At 40.9% G+C, this 22,434-nt stretch overlaps 1 protein-coding gene across 1 annotated transcript in view; it reads right to left on the bottom strand.

The window, feature by feature from the left end:
• Positions 1-22,434, bottom strand: part of LOC121356598 (von Willebrand factor D and EGF domain-containing protein-like) — a 169,510-nt gene that overhangs the window by 20,762 nt on the left and 126,314 nt on the right. Inside the window, exons 21-25 of the mRNA XM_041473234.1 lie at positions 19,918-20,778; positions 12,924-13,019; positions 12,069-12,164; positions 9,677-9,772; positions 8,101-8,196 (exon numbers count right to left, since the gene is read on the bottom strand). Coding sequence (XP_041329168.1) covers positions 8,101-8,196; positions 9,677-9,772; positions 12,069-12,164; positions 12,924-13,019; positions 19,918-20,778 — 1,245 coding nt within the window. The remainder of the gene's footprint in view (positions 1-8,100; positions 8,197-9,676; positions 9,773-12,068; positions 12,165-12,923; positions 13,020-19,917; positions 20,779-22,434) is intronic.

Genomic DNA, 22,434 nt, shown 5'->3' with positions numbered 1-22,434 from the left:
GTGTGATCCACTGAATGCCAGTAATTACAGCCACAGATTAAATTTTAGGGAGAAAGAATACTTGTCATGTAATAAAATTCCAAATTTTGTGCAATGCTTGAAAATTTGGATCCTTATCCATATCAAGCTACCAATCATTTTGAGGTTTGCTCACCCTATTTCTCGCTTCATGTACCTCTGACAGAGATGCAAAGCACTTCTTCAATAAATTACCTTTCTGAATAATAAAAAATAATCTGGTAGAAACCTCTGAGGGATGCAATGCGGGAGAACAAATTACTACAAGACACAGAGGGAGCTGTAAATGTAATTGTGATGGTTGTGGTGACAGTTTGCATTCCTAATATATTCACTTTACTACAGAGCTCAAACAATAAGAGTTAGTTTGCATGACCTAGCACACATTTCAGAAGAAAAAAATGGTCAGAAAAATTGCAAACCATATAGATAGCATTGCAATGTCAGTGCTTTGCCTAATTATGTCTGGGTCTTCATGCTGATGTGTACTCTGATATACTTATGGGGCCTTTTAGAGATATTAAAGCAGGAAATAAATCTAATTTAGTTATTAGTTCAGTAAAAATGAGAAAAATAATTACTACTATATGGAAAAACTACTGAGCTGCTAGACTGCACTCCCAGAGTCAGTGTGTGATGCACTGCAATCCTGTTTGCTGTCACGTTATCTCAGCAGCTGATAACATTTTCAGTCAGCTAAGGAGGATTCTGATCTCTCCATCTCTACCTCCAAAAGATGCCCTGGGAGTGAGTGGTAGGCAAGGCTCCTAAACCTCAGGGAACCAGTGGGGGATTGTCACTGCAATACAAGCAGGGGACTCCCCACTCCCCTTTTCTGAAATGTCTCTGTCTTGGTCTCATGATCTTCATTTTGCCTATTGTCTGCCATCAGGTGAAACTCTGGACATGCAATAGTATCATGTTGGGATAAATGTTGAATACTTCAGCATCTTGCAGAATGAAACCACCATAAACAAAATAAGCACGTGTAGGTGCACATTTGGATGTTTGGGGAATATTCTGCTAGGAACTGTGAGATTTTGAAACCATTAGTAAATCCTTTTTCTCATTTATGGACTGGTTTTAGTCTGATTGCAACACTATTAATTTGAAAAAGACTTTAGCTCTGCTTTATTCTCATCTTTGCAACTGTTAGTGAATAATTAATGTGGGGAATTGCAAAGTATACTCTCAGCACAGGTCATATTCCCAACTTGTTAGGGGCTTGAGTCTGGTAACATTTTCTCTTCATTGAAGAATGCTCTGTGTTTTATTAGGTCAGTGAACCATTCCAGCCTGCATATAAATTGTTCTGCTGAGCTGCTTCCTTGTCATGCCTGAATGAGAAGTGAAAGAGGACTCACACACAGTTTCTCCTCTGTTGATTGTTTTTGCAGCTCTGTGCTTGAGGATGACCAGCAATTTAGGCCATTTGGGCACATTCTCCATGCCCTGAGCAGGCTAAGGCACTGCCTGTGCTTGGTGCAATTTGGTTCATTTTCATCTGTGCAAAAGAAAAGGGAGATTCAAGTCCCAAGACAAGGAGAGCAGCCACAGGGTGCAGGGGTCTGGCTGATGACCCAGCCAAAAAGTGAGGACCTGGTCAGGAAGTTTGGAACAGGACTGCTGCCTGCACTGGCACTGCATCTCTCCATCACCCTGCTATTATCTGCCTCAGAAATAAGCTTGAGCTTACATGGAAATCAGTGCTGGAGAGGATTGTCTTGCCTGTGTCTTTTTGTAGATAAACAGACAATATTAATCTCCATGACCATATGTCCTCTGGGCTTTTCAAGTGATAGACCCATTGCTCCTTTTTTAAGAGACATTTAAAAAATATTTTAGTCAAAAAATAGATCCCTAAAATGTTGTTTCTTAAAACAATTAGTGGGCAAAGAGCACTTTTTGTCACACAGAAGCCCACTGCAAAGAGAGATGCAGTAATTCAGGAATCCCTTTTATTTTGCTTTAGGCATGCTTTTACATACAGCAGCAGATCTGGTACATTTCTTCAGTGCATTTAAGATATATGTAAAGAATATTAAAATTTAGATGGTCTACTCTAGTAAAATTCATGCTGCAGTCTGGGAATGTTCTGCTTATGGAATGAATAAAAAATTTAATAATGCTTCTGGACTTATTTAGGAAATATATTCTGTTCTTACCCAGATTTATTCTTGTTCCCTTCCTAAAAATAAATTTAGACAGATGCAGGTACTCAAACCCCCTATTAAAATAAATGCAACAGCTACATATATATGAAAACAATTAGTTTTTAAGAAAGGTCGACTAATGGTTTTGTCACAAATCCTTACTAAGGGTGAGCAGTGAGGAGCAGTGCTCTGAGGGCACACCAAAACCAGGCTGTGCCGTGAGTCACTGTCGCCTGTTGGAAGTCACAGCTCTCCCTGTTCCCCCCAGGCAAGATGCACGGATCATGTTTTGTTCAGCTGAAAAGGAAAGACAGCAGTAGCCTGATTTTTTTTTTTTTTGTTCATCTTCTGTTGTATTTCCTGCCCAGGGGAGGAAGATGGCATCTAATATGAACCTATTATGCTACATAGACTGGAAAATCAAGTAAAAACTGAGACCAGTGTTTCCTTTTCCTGTGTCTCCAGACTGGGCACCAACCAGGGGATAAGCCAGCCCACAAACCTTTGTACTCTTGTTGCTTTGAACAGGAAGTTACAGGTCTCTTTGCTATAAGCTGTTGTATTTGCAGAGTGCCCCGATGAAGGAAGGAATGATGAATCTGACTCCATGTTCTCAGAAGGCTAACTTATTATTTTATGATACTATGTTATCTTAAAGAATACTATACTAAACTATACTAAAGAATACAGAAAGGATATTTACAGAATGCCGAAAAGATAATAATGAAAACTCATGTCTCTTTCCAGAGTCCTAACACAGCTTGGTCCTGATTGGCCAAAAAGTGAAAACAACTCACACCAGAATCCAATGAAACAATCACCTGTGGGTAAACAATCTCCAAACTCACTCCACATGAGCAAAACAGGAGAAGCAAATGAGATAATAATTGTTTTCCTTTTTCTCTGAGGCTTCTCAGCTTCCAGGAGAAAAATGCTGGGCGAAGGGATTTTTCCATAGAATGTGAATGCGACAATAAGCAGCTGCTCATTTCCTTCCAAGCACCCACTGTTCAAGCACATTTGCTGTCCAGGAATCTTAGGCAGACACTTGTTGCTTTTAAGCACATCCTTACTGTATGAAAAGCAAGTCTGGTGTAAATGGTTCCTCCATCCATTTGGATGAGATATGTGGTTTGTTCCCTGCTTGTTTGTGTGGGAGGGTTTGCTGGACCTTTGGCTTGCAAACTGGCTGGTTTTTGATAGCTTAAGTCAATCTGGCTACTCAGTGAAGACATTCTGGGGAATATATCACACAGTGTCAAGATGACAACTCGGTGGGAGTCTGATTTGTTGAGCAGTAAAACTTCCTGCTTATGCAGCTGGCGAGGCAGTAATGCACAGAAACATTACATGGGAAGGCTGGAATGTGGGAAATCAATGACTTTCACAATATGACATTGCTTAGCAAAAAGCTGCCTTTGAAACCCAGTGTTCACATTTCCAATTAGTTTGCCTCTAGCTCTCATGCAAGGAAAGTCCTCATGCTACCAGGAAGGGAAAAGAAAGGAGGAGGGAAGAGGAGCAAGCAGAGCTGGAGGAATGACTGTGAGTTATACTGCACACTGTGAATTGGCTATAAATCCTGGCTGCAGGAATTACTGAAATGGAGAGATAGTTATCTCCTAACTCTGAGATCCAATCTGCAAAGCCCCAGTGTCAGTGGGATGATTTATGTGGTACAAAGTCGTCAGGATTGAGCCCAACACAAGGAAACAGATGCACACAGAAACTTGCTCTCAGTTTTACATGGGGAGCAAACCCCATGTCTCTGGCTGCGTTGCATGGCCATGAGGTAGTGCCAAAAGAAGGGCTGAGGTCAGGCTCCAGGTGTGCCTGGTGTGCTGGGAAAGGCAGGAGGAGGATGCTGTTTTCCCCTGACCTCTGCAGGCTGATGAGCTCCAGAGGGAGCTGTGGCTCGCCTTTTCTCGCTCAGAGATGCACTCACAAGAAGCAGACAGCAGAGGAAAGGATAAATGTGTGGTCCCGTGAATCCCTCTTCCTCTCCCCTTCTCTTCATTCCAACCTTTCCTAAGAAAACTCAGCTTTTATGGGCTTTCATTTTGAAAGGTTGTTTGTAGAGCAGTCCTATGAAAATACACATAGTAAATAAAGGAAACCTACTGTGTTGTCTTTGTTTATAATTTTTGTAAGGATGCAGTAGATATCAGTCAGAACCCTGCTTTAAAGCCTCCTGAAAAGCAGTGACATCCCAGGATTGTTAAAGCTGTGTTTTTCAAAAGGGAATTCAAACCACTGCACAGTTTTTCTCTAGCGCCCGAGCGTGTTTTTTGGATGCAAAGTTGATCCAGAAACATATTTTATTTTGAGGTGCTGCCAGCATTTGCCTCTTCCCTCTCAACAAGACTGATCATACTGGAAACAATCCTTCTCGAGCGAGAGTACGAGGCTGTAGATTGCTGAGGCACAGCCACACATTTCCCTGTCAGCTCTGCCACCCTCGCCCAGGCTGTGGGAGTCTGCTCTGCATAATCTCAGGCACTTACTGCAGCTGGCAGCCAGTCACACCTCCCTGATTCACACTTTTTGGGGTTTTGGAATGATGTTTATTTAGATACAAAACACAAACTTTCAGGCTGAATGCCTTTCTCCACACACTCAGGAAGAAAAGGAGAGCGAGCCTGAACAGAAAATATGAAGTGCCACCACTGTGTCCTGCACCTTTTTGGCTGTCATGCAGACAATATTAGAATTTCCAAGCTGTACAAGAATGAAACTAAAAATCATAAGGCAGAAATTCCAAACAGTACAGGGATGAAAATGATAACCCTAAGCCATGGTTCTATGTGTTTAAAATAAGCAAAAATAGCCTGTTTGGGTTCAGTTCAAAAATAACTTCTTTGATGGGTTGTGTGGCTTTTAGTTTTTATTGTCTCCTTCAATTGAGAATCTGAAGCTGCCAAAATTAAATAGAAGCTTTTTCTTCTCTGTCCCTGCAGGTGAGATATTAAGAATGAAAGAGAAATGTCTAAAAGCAGTGGAAACAATATCAGTGCATCAAACAATGACAACATTGAATTAACTGCCAATTTGTCTGCCTTAGTATTAAGTTTACTCACTCTTTCTTGATAGGTTTTATTAGTCAGGTAATCATCCACCCCAAATTTCTAAGATTATAGACTCAGTGTAAGTACATAATAAAGCTGTTTTGCTGTCAGAAGTGTTTGAAATGGTACTAGAAGTAAAAGTACATAAGAACACAGCAATTTCATATTCAGAGTGCAAAGAACAATTAAAATAATGATAAAATCCTTCAAAAGATTTTTTTTTTTTTCTTCAGAATTGTCACATTCATCATTGTGGCTAAGCCACCTGTACATCTCTCAGCGTGAGGTCACCTGGCAGCAAGAGGAGACACCACTGAGCTGTGATTTGGGCCACAGGTTCACCTTTAGCAATCTCTCTGGCATTGTCCTGGTGATTTGGAAATGGGAGATGTTGCGGTGTTAAACCTCCAGTAAACTTCACATCTGATCACAGCTTTGCTATCATGATATGTGCTTTTTTTCCCCCCTCACTGTTTGTATGGATTTTACAACTCTGTGCAAGCTGAAGTGTCCTTGCAATTCAGGAAGGAGTTGCAACTTGCAACTCCTGTGCAAGTCAGGGCTCAGCTACCTGACATGGAATCCTTAAAGTCTGACAGAAAAGATGCTCAAATCCAGGAAAAAAAAAAACCAAAAAAAAAAAAACCAAAAAAAAAACCACAACCAAACCTCTGTAAAGCAGAAATCTACTGGCTTTTCCTGATTCCTTCTTGCCATACCCTTCCCAGGAAAGTCAGCAGAAGAACTGCACAAAACGTCTCCCAGCTGGATTTCTGGGCACTCAGGCACACAGCCCATGGGGCTGTCTCACCTCTGCACAGTCAGCTGCCCCAGGGGGCCTCAGGATTATCAAAATTAACCTGATAAATATATAAATACAGATATGTTTACTGCTAGTGACACTGCAGAATGAGCTGCATGAGACTCAGCTCTATTTGGAATTTCAAATGGATATTATGGTGGCTTTTACATGTTTTATTTAAGAAAAAGAAGGGTTGGGTAGTGGGAATTCTTCATGCTAGGGACTTAATCTCCACTTTTTCCTTTGTCTGTGTGTGAGTTAGGAACGCGTGCCTGTGTTCACACTTTAGCCTTTCAGTGTATGCCACATATTCTATCTAATCCCCCAATCTAGTCTATGCCTGATGCAAAATTATGTGAAATCATGCCTAAAAAAGGGGTGAGATGTTCTGCATTTGGGATCTCAGTGTTCTGCATTTGAACTCTGAGAGGTTCATGGGACAGAGAGCAGCCTCCCATTGCTGGGAGCCCTGGTTTTCTGCATTTTCTGGGGAGGAAAGTTTGCAAAGGTCAGCTGAGACTGACTTCTGCTGTGCCCTGCAGGCTTCTGCTCCAGAGGAGCTGCAAAAAATGGAACCTCTGACAGAGGAGAGAGAAATTATTCTATATAACAATAAGAAGACATACAGCTCTAAGATAAACTGCTTGTTACACAAAATCTTGTGAATTAACTACTTCTTTTGATGGATCCTGATACTTGTCCCATGTGCTCTTGATTTTAGGCAAGAAAAAAGAAACATTGCTCAACATTTTTCACCAATTAGAAGTCAGTGGCCAGTAAGAATCAGCAAAAAGTAGTGTTTTCCTTCCACTTATTTATGTTTGTCTTCATTAATCAATTTACAGGCCCTTTATTTAAGTTTTTATAACACTAGGCTAAATAAACCAGACTAAATAGCAGTTATTGAAGTAGAATGAAGGCTTGGATCAGACAGAAGAAAATTGTTTTCATCACCTCAAAAAACATTTTTGCAAAAGATTATACCAAGATGGACAACAAAACCTCAGAAACTTTTGGAAAGGAACCTGCTGTGAGTTGGTGGAGTTTGGAGGATTCCAGGGAGTGCTTTGCTAGACTGCAATCATCATCAGCACGCTTCCCTTTGATCTGCCTGGAGATGTGGCAGGGTGTTTAAAGCTGGAAACAGCACTTCTCTAATGTTCCCTAACCTCAAAAACAGGATGCCAAACATAAGGTTTTTTCCTCCTTTTTTCTCCCTCCAGCACATTCCTGCCAGAACAGACTATTCAATTGTGCAGTGTGCGTCACGACCCTCTCTGCTGAAGGAGGGGAGAGCGGCAGTGTGGGGAATGAGAGGCCTTTTGTTGCTGCAGGGAATTTTTTACTGGCTTTTTTTCCCCTCTGTGTGTGAGAGACATAAAATGCTCTGGAAATGTACAGATTCTTCCTGCCAAGAATGGTTGTTTTCACGGCTCCCCTCTTGCCAGTTTCAAACTGATTAAGAAATAATAAAACAAAACAAAAAAAAAAGTTTTCACATACATATCCTAAACTCCTCTGGCTGACAGATATCGTTGAGCAATTGAGTCTGTAAATGTGCCAAAATAACTTATTTCCCCAAAAGAATAGAAGAATCAAATATTAATACTGATGGTAACGTGAAAAAAGGGAGTTTTCAGTGACAAGAACAAATTCAAGGATAAAGTGCTGTTAACCAATTACCTTAATTAAGTTGGAACTATGACTTTCTAATATTTTTAAGGATTTTAGTCAGCTTCTTGGCCTTTTGCTTTAATTCTTTCCCCAAAAAAATTTTCATGCAAAATAATTAATTAATCTCTGAATACAAATGTTACTCATTTTGAACACATGAAATATTTAGAGAGGATTCCAGCAAAATGTTCTCCTCCTGACTTTGACTTGACTTATTCTAATTAACAAGTTGGTTTTGGGTATATTATGGGCTCTGATGGAAATATAGGTGATCACAGCATAAATACAGGCTAAATGTTCTGTGGAACATGCACAAAAAGGAGAAAAGTTGTTTAGGAGTCAGAGAACTGCTGGAAAACAAAGGGAAATGTTTAAAATGCTAACTCACTTTTCTGGCACCTTGTCCCAGTGTAGCCCTCGGCGCAGGAGCAGACATTGGTCCGGACACAGTGACCACCATTCTTACAGGGGGGAATGCAAACAGCTGGGGAGAGGAAAGGAAATGTTCTGTGCACCAAACTCACCTGGGGGATCAACGCTGCCAAAGCACAGGCTCCTCATTGAGGTGCCTTGTTGGGAGAGCAGCTCACAGAGGCATTTTTTGGGAAGGTGTCTCCCCAAGGGTGATTTGGGCAGGTGCCTGGATGGAGACTGATTCTGTGTTTGTGGCAAAAATGTGGGATATGATTCCCAGCACATGAGGGTCTCTTAGATACTTGCAGTTAAGTGGTCAGAATATTCCCAGTGGTGTCAGATTTTTAAGTCTCTGTCAAAGGGCTTCCTCAAGGGCTTCTCCCCATGAAAAACAGATCGGTGTTGGACATTTGCTAACTTGGCCTTGGTGCTGTTACTTCTCTCTTTCTCAAAGAAGCAGAAGGAAGGGCTTTGCTTTCCTTCAGCATCCATCCATTATATCCTGCCATCAATTTCAGATCCCATGAATGTGGATACTTATTTTCAAATTTTAGGTCTAAACCAGAACACTTGAGAGCAAAAATTTCAAATCATCTAGATGCTGAAAATCACCTTCTGTGTTCAAGAGCAAGATCATTAAGCTACAGTCATTTTCACTCTCTCCTTCACCCCCAACATTATTAAAAAAAAAAGTTTCCAGCAAGCTCCGTTTGCAATTAGATTTTTCTGTGTCAATCATTCACTTGTGAAAATATACATCAGGACCACATTCGTTTAGGAATGTGGGAAACAAAAGAGAGTAAGAGCAAAAAATTTTAAATGTTGAAGTTGTTTTGGTAATAAGGGTGCATTTATATTCCCAGATTCAGGGGTGGTTACTAGATCCATATTGATCCAGTGGTGTTAGCACAGGGGTGCTCCAGCTGCTTGGGCCCTAAGTTCTCCTCCTTGTATGAGATACTGGGTCATTAAAGAATTAATTAATTTTTCTTCTGCAGCACAGAGTGAGTGAGAAGACCAGGACACTGTTAGAGCTAGGACAGGGATTCAAAATCAGAGCAATATTGGATCATGTTTTAAAGCAAGGATCTGATGAAGTCCTACAGAAGTCTCCCATCCACAACAATTTAGGCTGGTCAAGTAGTTGACATTGTGAGCCCCATTTGAAGGTAAATTATCACCTGGCTCTGAAACCAGTATAGTACATTCCACAGGGTACCAAAATGAACAAAGTACTGCCATGCTTTCTCATTTCACTGAATAGTTGCTAATTAATATCACTGACTCAAGTAGTTTTAGAATACTTATTTAGTTACCATTAATGGCATCACCAATAAGTTCTTCTTCCCAATACCATCAGGAACAATAAAAAGTGGATTTAGGGCAGACTATAACAACAAGGAGCACATGTAGCTTTCCTACTACGTAAACATGTAGTTATGACAAGGAGTGTCTCTGGATATATTTCATGTGGGGGTAGGTAGTGTTATGGGTAGATTTATGTTTTGAGCCTGGGCCCTTTATCAAGATGATAAATAGAATTTTCTTACCTCTCTGGCACTGTGGCCCATAGAAACCAGAAGGACAGGAGCACGTGTTTGGCCGTACACAGACTCCTCCATTCAGGCACACAGGATTGCACACAGCTGGATGGGAATATAGGATAACTTCATGAATCTCTGATAATGTTGAACTTTTCAGAGTAGGCACCCTTTTACTGCTGCACATGCCATTAGAATTAATATTTCTGGTGATACTGTGAAAAGTTTAATGCAACCCTTGCAGATCAGTTGTGCTGCAGCATTTATTCATGGTCGACACAGTGGGAGCATTTCAGTGGTGCTTTAGCCTAGCTTGGGAGATGAAATAGACTATAATTTAATGTAATAATTTAATTTCTTTCGCATGTATTCTTTTGATTCGCACAGTTCATTTATTTCCATTCCAGTATTCTCACCAAGCACAATCCCAAGGTAGTAAATGCAGTCAAATAAAATACACCCTGGATAACCTGGAGATGAGATATTAATTGTTTGCTGCTTTGTCTGCGTTCAGCAGAGCATTGTGGCATTTCCATGGACTTGAATAGGTGTGCACCAAAAAACCTGTTTGTTCTGCCTCATTTAAATGCCAGTTCCCACAACACATTGGCTCATTCATCACCAACAAAGCCACTGGCTGAGCTCCCTTTGCCTCTTTATGTATCTGTTATTACTCTAGGTGATACAACAGGCATTAGGAATTAAAAGCTGTCTCGTATATTTCTATGTGGCAAGTACCAGACTGCTAAAAACAAAACTATTAGCATATCAAATTTATTTAGATGGGGAGTCAGTGTGTGAAGAGCAAGGAATCTGATAAAGTTTTCATTGTAAAGAGAGTGACACTTTAAACCAGCCTTTTTCTTTCTGTTCCCTTTGTCTTTCAGTATCTTTCAGGATACCCCATTAAAATATAAATGCATTTAAGCTTAAATAAATTAGGGGTCACTAAAATATGTCAGATGAACTAAAGAAGAAATAAAATGTCAATTTGGAAAAAGGAAAAAAAAAAAGTGAAATTGTAGTCTATATGAGAAGTTTTTCTGACTAAGGAGCAGTCACTTATGAAGTCAAAATGGATTTAATTCATTGCTTAAGGGGAATTTGGGTTAGTCATGTCATTGTCCTGGCTACTTCATGGATGTCCATAATTGTGTCAGTCTGTCAGTGTTTATATTTCCAGTGGTAAAGTCCTCTTTTTTTTTCATTTTTATACCTGTATTCCTGACATTTCTATGATAGCACTTGAGGTGGGAAACCCCAGCAGTGCCCTCAAAATATTCTGTGCAGTGCACTCAAAACTGTGCCAGAGAGGTGAGTCTGGCAGCCTTTCACCAAAGCTGTCAGCAGACAAAAATATCCTGCTGCTGTTATTCTGGTCTGGAAGTTACTGCTACTGTTGCTTGTTGTCTGTCCTTCTCTTGGAATGATTCTGTTCAAAGCCTCCCCAAAATAAAATTGCAGAACTCCTTGAGAAGAAAAAGCGGAGCTAGTGGGAACCAGAATAGCAGTGACAATCCCACTCATTTCCTGGGGATCATAGCTGGGCTAATTTATGTTCCCTCAGTAGGTCTGTCATTTTAACACTTACAGGAAGAGCAATCTCCAGGAGATGGAGGTTAAAATGACATCTCTCACCTTCCAGGAAAGGTAATGTAGGCTGAAGGTGTCTCAGCCATTTAATATTCACCGTGGCAGAGGCAGACTGCCTCTGGAGCCTTCAGGTCTGGCACTGATTCAGGTAGTTCTCATCTTTTAATATTTCACTATTTTGCATGCCTTATCCCAGGTGAGTGCTGTAGTTTCTGTGCCGTCGGAGAAAATATCCACCCCAGCTTTTAGGACTTTGATCCTGAGAGGGGGGGTCTGAGCTGTGTCTGTTTAAAACTTTGAGCCCTGACTAGAAATAAGTACCTAATTCCAGTCCACACCTTGTCATTTTGTACTGGTGGGTGGAGGTGGCTTTTTCCTGAGCTCCCCCACTCCTGTGGATGCTTTTTGCGGGTGCTCTGCAAGTGAGAGATGCAGGCAGGAGGAGCGGTGTGAATTCTGGCAGCACAGCGTGATAAGAACTAGCTCCAGAATCACACAAGCTTAAAAACTGCAAAAAGGTTCTGTTTGTAGGTTCCCTCTGTAAAGCCCTGAGATTTAGGTAAACATTTAAACTTAGGAATACTTACATAAACATCTAAACTTATGAACAGTTACATAAACTCAAGCCTTTCTGAGGTTTTGCCCTGTACTTGGTCTCCTCTTCTTAAGCTTTAATTCTTACTTGGGCTCCTCTTTTTAGGCTTTAATTCCTGAAGCAGCAATTCCCAGTCTGAGCAACGAGCTGTGGGGGAACCTCAGCGATTTTGGGCACTTTTGGGCACAGGATCAGGCCCTGCCAAGCACTCACCTGTCTCACAAGAGGGGCTGCTCCAGCCGTGCCTGCACTGGCACTCGTCTGGTGACACACACACGCCCCCGTTGTGACAGTGCCTGCTGCACACCACTGCAAAACACACAAAAAACCAAAATATCTCATCACTAACTCCAGTGCAGATCCTAAAGTTGCCCTATTACAGCCAATAACTGATAGTATTAGTCCTGGAGGTAAACTGAGGGTGGGAGCTGTCCCTTTCCTTGATTTGCTCTCTCTAGTAGAAGCCGTACACCTAAAATTCTTTGCTTTTTAAGTATTCCAGCTACTCAGTTTCATAGATAAAATTATATTCCTCTCAAGGGCAGCCTGATATTTAAATGAGCAGCGAGGTCTGTAATGATGGAAGTGCATGTGTTTTGCTGATATAGAAGGGTTTGAAGGCTGATTTTCAGATATTTTCTGTATTGAACCTCTTTTTAAATTTGTATTGCAGAGTAGCAATACTCCTAATAGGTATGGCTGGTCTTTTGTGTTCTCAAAATTAGCATTACTATGTTCACTCACAATCTTAAATTTCCTAAATATTACTATAAATAACATGCACTTGTTTCCTCTTCTTTTTTGTTTGTTTTTCCAGAAGCAATTTTACGTAGAAAATGTTGATTTAGATGTGCATATTTTTACATAATACAGCAATGCTGCTGGTAAATATATGCTCTGAAATAGCTACTGTATTACTTGAATCCTTTGTATTCAATAATGATTTTAAGGGGAAATATAGGGAAAAAAAGGGCTTTTTTGGTGGTGTTTCTTTTTTTTTTTTTTCTCTTGTAATTTTCTGCTAATTGAAACATGTGATGAAGAAAGCCTGAGTGAGTTCATACATACTTGTTTCACACCGAGGCCCCACAAATCCATAAGCACAAGAACAGGTGTTGTGAGGCAAACAAGTTCCTCCATGCTCACACGGGGGCTCACACTGAGCTGCAAGAGTGAAAAAATACAGTTCAAATATGAAATTCTCAGTGGCTGTGAGCACAGCACAGGTTACTCCTTTCCCCATCCCATTTTATTAATCCAGTGAGTAATTTGGCTGAGGAAAACACTGCAGGATAGCAGCAGCTATCCCATTAGCAACACAGCACTAATGAGCAGCTGTATGAATTCTGCAAGGGAATGGTTTTAACATAATCATATTTAACGCCTGAGCATGCACGTTTTTAAGTACATGTTTTGAAGGCTAGTGACGGATGAAGTACAAATGCAGTTACAACTCAAGACCTGAAAATCTGCCTTGTGGATGGTCAGTAAGCTTCAACAGGTGTCAGAACTCACAATAAGGCAGAGATTAAGTGTTTTTTATAGAAAAGAGCTGTGTGTGGATTTGTCAGCAAAATGGCAAACATTTAAGCAAAAAAAGTTAATATTTAATGAGTAGCATGAGCTCTGCAGATAATAGAGCAAATTAGGTAAAAATTTCTTGAGTTATTGCAGTATGCAATGTAATTCTGTGGGAGGAAGAGGATGAGTGTGGAAAGAACTGCAGCTCCTGAAAGAGGCTGTTTGCTGAAAGCATGCCTGTTTTTCAAATGTTATTAATTTTGAATTTAAAAACTTTATTGTACAGGGATCCTGGGAATTTAAATCTAGGATCTAAAGCAGGTACCTGAGAATTCTTTTGTAACCCTCTAATAAGAGATAATTGCTTATGGCAAACTCAAAAGAGGAGGAGGAAGATCACTGAAGGGAAGGATGATCACTGAAGGGACAAAATCATCCCAGAAGGGACAGGGTGACCACTGACACTCAAAGGAGAAACTCTGGGGCAGGAGCAGAGCAAGAAATGTGTTCCAGAGGCACCTCATGCCTCTGAAAAAAAAAAAAAAAGGCACCTCACAGAATGAAAAATATCTTCCCTTGTGTGTGGGAAGTGAATACAGTGAAGAATGTTGTACTTTGGCTCACTTCACTGGCAGAGTTTTGTCTTTTATGAAGGATATGAGGCTAAGCAAGGTTATTCCAAGGAAAAAGCAAAATGAAGCTAACGAGACCTGAAACAAAGCATCTTTCATTTTAAGTATTGTTACGAGGGAAGAGAACCTTTATGCACCACATTTTGTTCTTAAAGCTGGAAAATGGGCTATGGAAATGGAAAGCTAAATGAAGGACTAATTCTTGGGAAGCCACATAATTTAAATGCAGTTATTGTGTTAAAGACCTCATCACCTCTTGTGATTGTCACCAGGCCATGGAATATGAACTTTGCCATCCAAAAAGATAATGAAAGCCCTCACACATTTTCTAATTGTATTAAAAAAGACAAACTCCAAGAAGGTGCTGTTAGATAAACCATTTTGACATAAATATCATTGAAGAAATAAATATATTTGGTATTTAATGATGAAATTTTTACTACTGCATTATATAACTTTAGGATTTGACCTTCCTGAGAATAGAGGAATTACAAGTGTATTTTAGATCCATACTGTATATGCTGAGAATGTCATTAAGCTAAATTTAGTTTTGATTGGATAAGGTTTAGAAAAATTGCAAATCAACATGTACTTAGCTGAAATTACAAGTATATATCCATGGGGAAAAAAAAAGGAAAAAAAAAAGGAGAAATAAACCCAAATCATCTTTGTCTGGACAACTACATAGATTTAGATAAGTTTAAATAAAGTGTTAGGAAGAAATTATTAGCTGTGAAGTTGATGAGACATTGGCACAGGGTGCCCAGAGAAGCTGTGGCTGCTCCATCCTTGGAAGTGTCCAAGGCCAGCTTGGATGGGGCTTGGAACAACCTGGGATTGTGATTTCTTTGTCCCCCTTTGTAAGGGGGGTATAAAACCCGGGGGGAAATATACCACTCTTTTTCAAGTACATTAAATGTGATTGCCTTTCCTGTGGGATGATGGCTGCATAAAGCCTCCAGGTGCCCCAGTGCTGTGCCAAGCACGGTGACATTCAAGCGTTTTACGCTTTATTTCAGCGTGGTTTGTGTAGCACTTAGAGCAAGCGTGTCCGTGTGAATAGAACACTTTCCATCTGGCCTTTGCACATCCTGAGATGCATCTGAACTGTCAGAAAAGAACATGGTATTTTGGATATTAAAACATTTAGCTCTTACGGTGACATTTAATAGTAAAATGTTTAAAACTGTTCTATTACTGGTGAATAGCAAAAGATAAAAACTGAACAGTGGCTCCTCTGTGACAGTAAGAGTAATATGCACTTAAAAGACATTTCCCACTGTAATAGAAATATACTGCTTATGTCAAATTATTTTCCCAAACTTCTATCTTTCATCTTCTGAAATGAATACTTTTTTCCATGAGCATTTGCTAAATTGTAGGAAGGTATTGTGGTGTTTTTATACTAAGCGGTTTTGGATAGGGAAAAATAACAGCAAAGAGGAAAGCATTGCTGCAAATGGTCAATCTTGCTGTCAAGTGTACGTATGTTTATGTTTACAATTTAAAATCTGGAGGTGAAAATGGAGAAGTGCATTATTGTTTCCTTTGAAAAGGCTTTTTGGGAAATATCCCCAAACTTCTATTTTCCATTAAAATGAGATCATACAGTTTTTATAAGTTTCTCTGCAATAACTTCAGGGGCACTCAGGAATACCAGATGCTGTGTTGTTTCCCTTATTTTCCATAGCCTAATCAGCAAATGTCTTGGACAGAGTTATTTTGCCAGGACAGAGTTATTGCTTGGCATCTGCACAGTGAGTAACTCCCTGTGCCATCCCCACGTGAGGCCCTGGGTCTGTGCGAATAAAGCCAGGCTTGGAGCTGTGAGAGCTTTGCCTGCTTTGAATTTTGCACCAAAGTCAGATCAGGACAGACTTCACTGAAGGGAGCATAACCTTCCTTGTTTCATTGTACATTATTTATTTCCTTTCAAAGATACATTAACCTAACTTCCTAAATGTGCAGATGAAGTTTTAATGTGTTCAACACAAGGGTGGGATGGAAAAAGGGAAAGGAAAGTTCCTCAGTTGTTGTTTTTTCTTTTGGAAAGCTGTGGACTGAAGCTTTTCTTTTGCATGTAAGATACACAGATAAATGAAATGAAGCATAGGATTAAAGCATGTGCTACTGCAATTAAATTAACTCATTGCATATTTAAATAATCCAGCAGTCTGGGAGCCCAGTTATGAGAGGAATGTCCATCATAGCAACGGGAATGTTAACAAGAGAAACTTGACTGAATAAATTGGGAATACAAATGCAGGCATCAGCGCTGGCTAGGTTTTACCAATGCAGTTTGCTTTGTGAAATATCAGCTGAGCGCTCATCTGCAGCCAAAAAACCCCAAATAAAGTGGTAGGAATCATTAAGAAAGGAGCAGAGCACAAAAGGCCAGACTTCCTTATGGCCTGTATCCATGGTGAACTCCATCTTAAATACTGTGGGCAGGTCTGAGCCCTCAGCTCAAAAAAGCTACAGTAAAAGAGGAAAAGATGCAGAAAAAGATTCAAGGATAAATAAACAAAGTTATAGAAGAGCTTTTGTACAAAGAACAAGTGAATAATGAGGTTCTTCAGAAATATATGACTTTAGGATAGAAAACTGTGAAATCAGATGTGAGCTGGAAAGGGTGAAGAGGATAAAGTTCTGAGGCATCACCCTGTGTTTTGGAGCACATGATCCATAATTTCTGAGAAGCTACTCCTGACAGTATCCCTCTATCTTTCCCACATATTGCCAGATAAATGAAGCTGGCAGCTCTTGGAGAACGGGAAAGTACTTCTGGTTTGATATGGTAGATCTTTTGGAGTGTAAAATGTCAAAAAAAATTAATGTGAGCTACCCAGACAAAATGTCAGAAATGCTGATATCTGATCTCAATCCTGTTTGGGCTCGTTCTGCATTGTTACAGTGCTAGGCTTTTATTCAACTGGCACATGGAGCTGAAATGTGTAAAGCTCTGTTTGTGCTCTGATGATTCTGCAGTGCTCCTTGGCAGGTGACTTGTGCTGTCCCAAAAGCTGATATAAGGAGACTGTACCAATGCATTGGTTTTTACTGCAGATATCCTTGGAAACAGCACTCAGAGTGAAAATTAGGTATTTAGCAACATCCCTCATCACCAGAGGAGTGCTTGGCTAAGCTTGTTCCAGAAATGCCAGAGAGCATCTTCTAGAGAAAATGTGGGATAATCCAGTGGACTACAGCAGGCCTTTCCCCCCCTACTTATTTTTAATTTTTGTATAGGTGATGCTGACTGTCTCCAAAACGCTGCTCTGAAATGAAGATTTTAAAGCTGGCCTGTTTGGCTGTGAAGTCTTAACATTAGGCTACTAAAAAAGGTCCTATTGCCTTTGTACAGGAAGGGGAAAGAGCTGCAGAGCCTTGAGGAACTGTTTAATCTCCCCTCACCTGAAGAGTGCATAGCTGCTGACAGAAGGAAAATAATCTGTAGTTCTTATTACACCAAAGCAGGAGAAGCAAAAGCAGGGTTCTACTTCTGACAGACAGCAGAGATGTCAGCAGTGAAGGGAGTGATCCAAATGGAATAGTCTGAAAATATCTCAGTTTGGATATCTGAATGTGAGCCGAACACACTGACATTTAGCTGTGTTCTTCCAAGAGAAGGTAGCAGGTTACACCTGATGGTCCCCAGGGGTCTCTTCCATCTTGTGGTCCTGGGAGTGTGTGACCCCCAGGGCAGGGTGACAAAACAGACAGGGCTTCCAACTGAACTGTGACAGAGAGGCTGAGGGGCTTCTCCAGAAGGATAACTATATTAAAGATATAAAAAATTTTATATATAAAATTTATATATATAAAGATAAAAATATATTTATATATTAAATATATAAAATGTTATATTTAATATAAAATTTAATATGAAAGATATAAAATGTTTTTTGATATACTTTAGGAAAAAATTAGTTTTCAGAATGCTGCCTATGTTTTTTTTTCTGCTAGTCCTCCAAGTCTGGTTTTGAATCTGCACATTTAGAGAAAAAAATAAATTGTATTTTATCACAGCATACATACCACTTGGTAAAGTACTTCTTATTTTAGATTATTTTCAGACATTGTTATTAAACAAAGGTCACATCCCCTCAAGATCCAAAGGTATTAAAACTTGCTATCAGTGGGCTGGTTCTTTTATCTCCTTGAATTTTGATATGAAATAAGATGGAGACAACTGTCAATAGTGTCTGAGTCTCTTGACATTTTTGCTGACTTGCCAAGGATGTTATGTTGAAGCCTGGACATTTTGCAAATGTTGGTCTCATCTAAGCTTTGATTTGTTGCCCAGTATTGGTCTCCTTTTCTCGGAGGGCACTGCTGTCTCGAGGGCAGTTGGTGTAGGGTGGGCATCACAAGGTGCTGATAGCTGAGGTTGTGACAGGCCTTAATCCAAGAAATTACCCTCATTTTTCAGCCTCGTTTGTCATGATGGATCACCTTCATCTGACATGGGCAGGGACATCTGTGGTGGAGGTACAATGGGAGCTGTTCACAGCACTGGCTCTGCTCCAGGGTGCAGGTGTGCAGGGGGCTCAGGATGGAGAAGGGAAGGGACAGGCTAATTATTGAGTCAGGTGTCATGGTCACTGACAAGAGACAAAAAAGGATGTTTGTGCATCGTGTCGTCAAGCCCCAAGATGCAGAATGATGTTGGTAATAAAGTATTTCATCCTGAGGACTCTCCAGGGAGATTTTCAGTAATACCAGTAACTGAAGGAAACATCTCACAAGTAAAAGGCAGAGGTAGATTTACATTTTGAGGTAGATTTATGTTTTAAGGATTGTACTGATGGGTCTGCTAAACACACAACAGCCTTATGTCCAGACTGTAAATATTCATATGTACATGGCCATGGTCTTTGAGGGGTGGCCTTTCTGTGGCCAGACTTGCTTTGAGCTTCCCAGTACCAGAACCTGTTTGGGCCTTTTCCACCCTAGGTATAAAGCAGAAGTTAAAGACAAACTCCTTTGTGCCAAGTAACTCTAAATCCTTTAGGAGGGGCATTTCAGAAATGTGCAAATAGGCAAAAAAATGAAGTGCTCAAGATTAGAGAAACCTGTTTTTGTACACTTTGTACTGTATCTCCAATAGTGCACTGAGCTCAGACAGCTGCAGCAGTGCTGGGGGCTTCACACCCCCACAAAGCCTGGCTTACAGCAAGATCCTTCCCAGCACATCCTGGCCGAGACCCCCCTGCTCTGTGCATGAGGAATGAGAGACAAAACGAGAAAGAGGGGAATGAATGTTACAATACTTTTGCTTTGTGTGGTGGAAGGCCAGTTAAGATATCAACTTATCAGAGGGATGTCAGCAAAAGGTGTGATTAATGATAGCAAAGTCAGGGAATTCATTGCTTCAACAAAGTACATAATCCTATGGGTTTACAGAAGGATTCTCAGGTGCCTAATAAATAACTCAATATATTGTGAAAACCCTTCTGGTGTTATACATTTCAGATGACAAGTTCAGTTTCATATTTGAGATATTAGATAGACATTTACAGGTAATTTTTGCAATATTAAAAAAATTAGTTTTTCCTAGAATGTGTTGTATAGAGAAGTAGAATCAAATTTTCTCTTTCTCACAGAAATTTTATATGGTTTTGAATGTGATGACTTTCTTAGAATGAATCTGGCATTGAGCAATATCACAATCTGTCCCTTGTTTTAATAGATTAGATGGTATCAAATAAACAGGTCATTTTTGTAAGCAGAAAGGGCTGTTTCAAAGTTATAGGTTTTATTTATTATTTTGAAATATAATTGGTTTTGAAAACAGAATGGTCCCAGACCCAAAATTTCCAAATGTATTAAAAAATAAAAAATTTTACTGTGGATAATTATTAGACTTGGAGATATTAGAGCATTTTAAAGAGGATTTTCTCCCTTACCTTCACACGTGATTCCATCACCGCTGTATCCAGGGGGACAAGGACCACATTGGAACTCTCCATCTCCGGCTGGCTGACACTGCACCCCCGTGAAACAGGGCAGCTCAGCACACACTGCTCTGTGCTGCACCCCACCGCTGGTTTTTGGCAGCTCCACAGCACCCCTTGCTCTGCTGAGCATCCTCCTGGCTGCTGTGCTGTGTGCTGGGAGCCCTATTCCAGGAGCAGACCCAGCACTCCGGGATGGAGCAGCCAGGGAAGGGCCCAGCCAACGGGGAGGAGCAGGGAGGCGCGTGGCCAGGGGAGATGCTCTGGGCTGCTCTGTTGGGAAACCCTGGGGTGGGTTATTCCTCAAGAATGAGACTTGACTGGGCCATTTCCTGAGAGAGTAACCATGCCTGGAATGAGTCTGTGAGCCTGCAGGAAATGAACCTGGATTTGTGTTGGGATGGGGAGGAACAGCCCGTGCTGTAGTTTCTTTGTGCTGCTTAAAATGGAGAGAGGGGTGGGAGGTCACACCAACACCTGGGGCTCTGGGCTCTGGCTCCTCGTGCAGAAGGGGTGTGAGATCACTTCTTTTCTCATGAAAAGGTTGTTTCTCAGGTGCTGTGAACTCCGTATCAGGCTGTTTTTCTGGTGGTGTCTGAGCTTGGGAAGTCTCCCTTTCCATTGTAAGGGATGGAGTGTGAATGGCTGTGGGGTTTCTTTCCAAAAGGAATGTAATATCTTGTCTTGGGATTTGGGGTTGAGAAAGAAGGGAAAATACATTTCTTGATGTCTTAGATACATCTTGATGAGAGGCTCCAGCATCTTCAATATTTCTTCCAGGAAAATCCACGTGGGCTTGGAAAGATCTTGAAACTAGGGCAGAAGGAAGATATATATTACCTAAATTTTCTGGTCTAGAGTTGAAAGGAACCACAGTTAACCTTTGGGTTTGAAGCAAACAAAAGAACATCAATCCTAGAAGTAAAAGAGTTAATTATCAGATATTACAGGGAGGTTCATGCCAATTGGTTTAGAAATTACACGGGGCTGTCTGCTGTAGGTGACACCAGCACTGATGCACAGGGAACTGCAGTGATGACACTCAAAGGATGGCATTCATGAGCCAGATGAAATATATTTTTCACAGCAAGTCTCAGGGAAGTTCAGGCATTACTTGAGTTGCATCACTGGGTTGACATTCAGGGGTTAAATTGCAGCCAAGCAAAAACTTCCTGTGCTGCTGTAGTAATTTTGGCTTGCACTAGTCTGTGAGGTTTTGGTACTGTGCACCTTTTTTTGTGGTGAATCTTCCAGTTCTTGACCTCCTGAGCCAGGATTTGTTTCTTATTACCTGTCTTTACTGCAGTGCTGTGCTGGGAAATGCTCTGAGGGCATAACTCAGAGTTCTCATTCCAGCTCTTTGAGTCAAGGAGACAGAACATCCCAGCTTGGCACAGACAGATGCTGGAGCAGGAGAAACACACAGTGTCAACACTGCCCTTGGCAAGAGCGTGCCCTGGAGAGGCTCCAGTGCCACCACACCAGTGGGTGACTCTGGAATGCTGCTGTAGCCCTGATGGCAAAGGGAAGTTTTAGGGAAGCTTTTAAAGGAGACAAATGGAAGAGCTTTGTTGGTGCCGTGTACAGCTCCCTGCAGACGAGAGGGGCAGCGTGTGAGGGAGCGGCTGGTTTGTTACTGTCACCCACTTGTCCCAAAGCCAGCCACCTTTTCAGCTGTGTAAGGAGGGATGATAGATGGGCAGAGGGGACTCTGTGAAGGGCCTTGAAAGTGGAGACGAGTAGTTTGAATCAATACTTTCAGGAAGATTAATGGCCATCTGCTGACGCTAATGAATGGAAGAGGCTATTTTTAACCGGTTCTGGCACACTCACTCTGTAGGATATGGAATACATTGGATCCTGAACAACAACCCTCGCTTGGTTCTGGGGTTAACCCCATGCAGGATGCACCTCTTTCTTTAAATATAAATATTAATCACTTTCTAAAAACTCCCATTGATGGAGATCTTAACCATAGATTGCAAGGAATGCTTGGATGCTTGGCAAGGGTCAGATGAAAGTTAGGTCATTGACTGGACCAAAACAAATCCTGGCAGCCAAAGCAGTGTTTATTTGGCTGATAAATAGTGTCATTCTGCTGGCAGCTGATGAGTTTTTATTGCCCTGAAGCACAATGTTTTGGAGATTTACAATGGTGCTGGATCGAGCTGTGGCCATCAGCAGGTAAATACATGGTATTTAGTGGAGCAGAAGGCAAACACATGGATTTCAGTATCCAAAGTAAGGCTGGCGACTGATGGGGGACACACAATGGGAGAGCAGAGATGATGAAGCAGGAGGACATCAGCAAAAAGAGCATGTGAGGATAGGGAAGTCAAAGGATTTTTAAAAATGAATGAATGAGAGAAAGAGGAAAGAAGTATCTCCACAGAAAATTATCGGTAATAGATGATCATTATAGCCCTTAGAAAGTTTGATTCAGGGACAAGAAATCAACAGGAATGACAG

This window comes from Pyrgilauda ruficollis, unplaced genomic scaffold, assembly GCF_017590135.1.
Source record: "Pyrgilauda ruficollis isolate IOZ18807 unplaced genomic scaffold, ASM1759013v1 scaffold3, whole genome shotgun sequence".
In the NCBI taxonomy this organism is placed as follows: Eukaryota; Metazoa; Chordata; class Aves; order Passeriformes; family Passeridae; genus Pyrgilauda; species Pyrgilauda ruficollis.
This window is presented reverse-complemented; position numbering and strand designations above follow the sequence as displayed.